At 43.8% G+C, this 6,000-nt stretch overlaps 1 protein-coding gene across 1 annotated transcript in view; it reads left to right on the forward strand.

The window, feature by feature from the left end:
- The window catches only part of LOC107112580 (calpain-14-like), a 54,833-nt gene that overhangs the window by 22,161 nt on the left and 26,672 nt on the right, over positions 1-6,000 (forward strand). Inside the window, exons 10-11 of the mRNA XM_015413745.1 lie at positions 950-1,113; positions 3,104-3,267. Of these exons, the coding sequence (XP_015269231.1) occupies positions 950-1,113; positions 3,104-3,267 (328 nt within the window). The remainder of the gene's footprint in view (positions 1-949; positions 1,114-3,103; positions 3,268-6,000) is intronic.

The raw sequence follows: 6,000 nt of genomic DNA on the forward strand, positions 1-6,000 counted from the left end.
AGAAGTGATGGTTGCTTCTTGTAGACTAAGGGTGTGTTTGCTTTGTGTAGATGAAGGTTGCTAAGTTGCATCCCTCTTCTGTCTACCTGCCGGGCAGAAATTCAGCAGCCAAGCCTCCCTCTCATATGGATCTGTAGTGTGTGTGTCTGCATGTGTGTGGGGGTCAGCCGATGAGCGTCTGCTTGAAGTTCTCTGAAGTGTTTTGTTTACTTGCTCCATTTTTGGCCTAAGCCAGCCTCCCAAGATGGTCCAAATGATATAAAGTCTTCGGAATGCTGCCGGGGTGGGGAAGATGGCCCATGGAGGCATGCGCAGATCTGTCTTGGGTTAAAAAGACAGGACGAAAGTGACGGAGCAGAAAATCCTCAGTGGAACTGAAGTTTGCTATGACTTGACCCCCGAATCTCTTCTCAGTAACAAGGATCAGCTGTAAAGGAGAAGTGGGGCTTGCAGAGTCTCCAGAGAGCCTTTCCCTTACCTCAGATGAATCATAACACCCCCTTCCCAATGTGTCCGGACTTGGAGAGGAAAGGGTTGCCAGGGCAAAGGGTGTGACTTGAGGCTCAACATTTCTAATTTTAGAAATTAAGACCTGATTGGGGGGAAGTTAAAATGATACAGATTTTATTTCCAGTGCTCTGAAAAGGACCTCTGCAGTGCCTCATGAGGGGGGTTGTAAATACACTGGCTGGAATGCACTGGCTTCAGTGATGAGTTAAAAAGAGGGACTTGGCATGTAAGAAGGAAGGCTGTTCTTTGAAGTTCTGCCCAAGTTCCCTCTAATGCTATGATAATTCCACAGCCACTTTAGCTGTAGGCTGTCTCTGGAGCAGATATCCACTTCTTTGCTCTTTCAAGAAAACAAAATGCTTTACCACTCAGATTTGCCTTTTCCTTTGAATACCACTTTAGACCTCTAACTCTGAATGTCTTGGTTCCTTTATCATAGGATGTCTCTGCAAGATTTTAAAACCCATTTTGACAATCTAATTATCTGTAAATTAACTCCCGACCTAATGAGCCAGGAAGACGGGAAGAAGTGGATGTCCTCCTTGCAGTTTGGCAGATGGGTCAAAGGAGTTACAGCAGGGGGCAGGTTGAGGACCCAAAAAGGTAAGACCTGGCTGGGGACATGAGATTTTAAAATAATCATGTACTTTACTGCAATAAATAAGTATGTACTGCAATGTGATTATTATGATTATTTTCTTGGATGGATGCCTTTTTATGGATGTGTTAAATGCAATATTACTTTGGGTTGGATCCTATCTAAAATGTCCATCTAGTCCCCCTTCCCAATGCAGGCCACACTCAGGTCATTTCTCAGTAGGGTTGGCAGTCCTTGGCAGGCAGTCCCTGGGAGTTTTGGTGGTGGGAAGGGGGGACTGCAGAAATTTGAGTAAAGCTCTGGTGATTTCCCAGATCAATACGTTGCATTGCGTAACATAGGTTTCCTCTTCTATTTTTGCTCCCACTGCTCCGTTGAGCTGCAGCAGGAACCAGAGGTGCCCGGGGGGGGGGGGGGAGTGGCCTGCCACAGTGGCAACCATGCCACCCTGTTCCCCAGGGTCCCCTGTCCCCCAGGAGCAGCCTTTCCTGGAGATAAGTGGGCTGCGGTAGAAAGGAGGAGGCAGGAAAATTCCATTCTGCCCCTGGAAAGTTTAGCCTGGACCCAACCAGTGTTCCCTCTAAGCTGAGTTAGTGTGAGCTAGCTCACAGTTTTTTAGCCTACGGCTCACACATTTTTGTCTCGGCTCAGGAAAAAATGGCTCCAGAGCAAACTAATTTATCCAGGAGCCAAATCACTCACTCACAGCTTTAATGCCAGTAGCTCACAAAGGAGAATTTTTGCTCACAGGACTCCACAGCTTAGAGGGAACATTGGACCCAACCCATTGTTTTGCTGCCAAGTTGTTAAATAAATTTGAAGGATGAACCTTTTATGCTTTGGGAACTGGGAAGTTCATACACATCCTGACCAGTGTTCCCTCTAAGCTGAGTTAGTGTGAGCTTGCTCACAGGTTTTTAGCCTCCAGCTCACACATTTTGTCTTAGCTCAGGAAGGATGGCTCCAGAGCAAGCTAGTTTATGCAGTAGCCAGATTGCTCACTCACAACTTTAATGCCCGTAGCTCACAAAGTAGAATTTTTTCTCACAAAATAATTCATCCTGTTATGTATTGGGACTGGAACATTCCAGGACTGCTCTACCAGAGACTGGCTGAGCTTGGCGCTCTAGAACAATAGCCCACCAGGACTCTGGAGGTGACCAGTGAGGAATTAATGTAATGTAAATAGCCTATCAGGAGTTGGGTGTGGTGTTTGCATGTTATTTAAACAGGGCTGTTGCCCTGGAGTTTTGCTTTGTTTCTGCTGAATCACTAATAAAGCTGAGCTTATCAGTAGACTTGGGGTCTGCTCATCCATGGAACCCAGTATTTAACACATCCTGACCCTTAAAAACAACTGCATAGGTGCAAAGTCTTGTATGCTTAGTACACATCATACAAGTGAGTTTTCTTCAGTAAGTGGCACTGCCATATTTCTTGGAAGGTCCTCATATAAATTAAGGGATAATCTGTGATTTCCTTCTATAACCCTATTGCCATGCCAAATGTCTATGCAGATTTTAGTGTCTCTGAATTGTTTACTTATGGGTTATTTCTTGCTTGTTGGAATCCTGATTTAATAACTTATTAATATAATGGATCCATAAAGTCACATCATCCTGCATACTGTTAGTAGGATGTGCTTTCTGATACTATCCCTGTCCTGGTTGGGGTTTTTTTGCTTTGGCACCACAATGCAAACTGTATCGGTAAGCAATGTTCCCTCTAAGCCGTGGAGTCTTGTGAGCACAAATTCTATTTTGTGAGCTACTGGCATTAAAGTTGTGAGTGAGCAATCTGGCTACTGCATAAGTTAGTTTGCTCTGGAGCCATCCTTCCTGAGCTAAGACAAAAATGTGTGAGCTGGAGGCTAAAAATCTGTGGGCTAGCTCACACTAACTCAGCTTAGAGGGAACACTGTCGGTAAGCCTTGCAAGAATGTACTGAACTGCACTGGAAGTATGTGGCTCACATATTTGTGGCCTTGATTCCCAGATACATTTTGGATGAATCCCCAATACCAGCTGAACGTTCTGCAAGGAAACGGGAGCAAGAGATCCTTGTACTCTTGCAGTGTGTTGGTGTCTCTGATCCAAAAACACAACAGCAAACACCGAAATCAGATGCCTCATCTTCACATAGGCTTTTATGTCTTTAAGGTAGGCCTGATATCTTTTTACTGATGCTGAATTACTGGGGGTGAGTTGTCCTGGGCAATCTCTGAGAAGGCCCCTCTGGCTCTTCCAGTGAACAGAAGCACCAAGCAGCTTCCTCTTCCCTGGCTAGAAGAGAATCCTGTCCTGTCCTTGCGACTATATCTGCACACTGGGACAAGGATCCTCCCCAGTTCTAGTGTCTCTTTAAAAAAAAAAAGTATTGTGCAATAGCTGACTCTGAGAGTCGGAGAAGTACCAGGATATACAATATCCTGTCTAAGGGGAAACAGTGCCCTTCATCCTTGTTTTGGATGAGGAAATCTTCCACTGACTTCATTATTGTTTTGTAGATGATATAGAGAGAGCAGCCTTGCCTCTATATTCAGTCCAGTTTTCATTCATAAAATGAAAAGGGGCTAAAGATTGCAGTGGCAGTCTGTGCCCTGAGCAGGGTGAATGAACTGTGTAGATGTCTGGCATGAGGTTTAAAATGCTTCAACTGAGGCTCCCTTTGTTGGGTTTAGGGGCTGAATTTCATGTGTGCAAGTGACCTAGAATTCTCTAAAATCCACCAACTTATTTATATTCAACTTTCTTTCCTTCTAGGTGGGCCAGCAGGTATGTAGAATCTTAACACCCCTTATTTATATATTGGCAACATCTTTTCCTTTTGTCATTTTGTTCAAACAGTGTTTTGCTTAGTCTTAGGGCAGGAAAGAATATTTTTAAATCATTTCAAGCACTTGCAGTTTTGATTCAAATGCAATTCCAGTTCCATTGAATTTTGTCTCAGAGTTGGGAACTTTGAATACTGAAAAGAGATTTGATGTGCCAAAATACTGAAATATGCTGCAGAGGTGTGCTGAATTCAAATATAGACTGCAATCTAAACCACACTTATTGGAAATTTGGCAGAATTGGTTTACGGTATCCAATACAGCCAAATCTTAATTTTGTTGTGTTTTCAGACCTTCTGTTCACATTAAATGTGCAGATGTGAAATTCAGGGCTAGCGCAAAGTTGTTTCATCCTATTTAAGACAAGTTTCTTAAGGCATCTGAAAGATTGTTAATATCACAACTGAATACATTTCAAGACAATGCACTGTTACAGCTTAATTATTAGTTGCGATGTTCCCTAGCTGTACCCAGAAGCAATAGAAGGCTGAGTGAGAAATGATTTTATATTTTCTTTGAACAATCAGAGAGACCTGGAGGTAGATCTTGCATCTTTTTGATTCATTCCTTGTGGGATTATTTGTGAATGCTGCTAAATCAATACAAGCATTTTTGTCTGTTTGATTTACCCAACATTTAAATGATGCTCGTAAGCTCCTCTGAACCAAGGTATTTTGGATTCTTCATACTTAAATAGATATATGTCAGTGAAGGAAATGTCCTTAAGGGTATTTCTGCCTGCGCACAAAGTCACACGTTGTAATCTGCTGGCTGCATTCTGATACATAGCAGAGGTATGAAACCAAGTCCAGTGGAAAATTGGAGCAATTAATCTGCATGGGGAATGTCCCTGGTACAGGTACACCCTGAGCTACCCTGTTCCTGCCCCATTAGAAAATTATAATGCAGGTAACTTGGGACTTCTCCTTTAAACTATAGCAAAACAATAAGAACAGATTTTTCCAAAGTGTAGATAACACCCCCAGGTTTTACTCAAGGCTAGTCAATAAAAAGAAAAGTGAAAAATAATTGTGGCCTAGCAAATAATTTTAATTCACACTGCCAGAGTTCCAGAGGTGAATGACCATGGGCTCAGTTGGCACATCTCTCCCTTATATATAAAGCCGTAGTGGGGCCCAATGTTCCAATTCACACCAACAGTGTTTGGAGGCTTGAACTGTCAGTCAGAAGACATTGGCTGGGTTGCCTGGCTGCTTTGTGTAGTCCCGCCCACGTCAGCCCCGGGCAGAATGTTCAGCTCAGTCTGCTCTGGGCCTCTGACAGGAGAGGACCATCTGCAGACTGAGCACAGGGAAGGGGCTTCTACGGCTGGGCCGCTTCAGCCCACTCTTCTCTGATTGGGCCAGCGTTTCAAGGTCATTTGCATATGGAAGCTGATTGGACTTCACTCCATTCCACACCTCAAACTCCTCCCCACACAAGACAGTTGGAATTGCCAGTTGCATATGGGACCTGCTGCATTCTGAGGTAAAATATGTCCTCACTCACAACACATCACTTCCCCTTCAACAGAAACAAACCCAATAACACAATCATGCCACACCACAAGCAGAATACCACAAGGCAAAAAATGATAGGAAAAGGTGCCAGCAGTCACCCCATTACTGCCACAGATACCAGAGAGCACTTCAGAGGATGGTGTGCAGATCCCAGGTTCATGTTTTAAAAGCTGCCTGGGGGATTATGGACCATTCACACACTTTCAGCCTTAACATACCTCATAGGTTAGTTGTGCGGATCAATTGTTGCCAATCTCCAGGTGAGGGCTAGAGATCACTCAAAATTACAACTGCTCTTCAGGTAGCAGAGATCAGTTCCTCTGGAGAAAACAGTGGACTCTGTCATTATACCCTGCTGAGGTCGCCACAGCAAATTGCCACTGTTTGCCCAAAGCCAGAGCACTCTCCCAGAGCCTCTTTTTAAATCCCGTTGTATTTATTTCCACAACGGGCCTTATTTCTAGTCTGTAATAAAAAAGAAGACAGTGTCTAGGAGCAAAAGCCCATTTACCTTACAACCATAACCCAGTGCATAAAAT

Source organism: Gekko japonicus, unplaced genomic scaffold (genome assembly GCF_001447785.1).
Source record: "Gekko japonicus isolate JY-2015 unplaced genomic scaffold, Gekko_japonicus_V1.1 scaffold710, whole genome shotgun sequence".
Lineage (NCBI taxonomy): Eukaryota > Metazoa > Chordata > Lepidosauria > Squamata > Gekkonidae > Gekko > Gekko japonicus.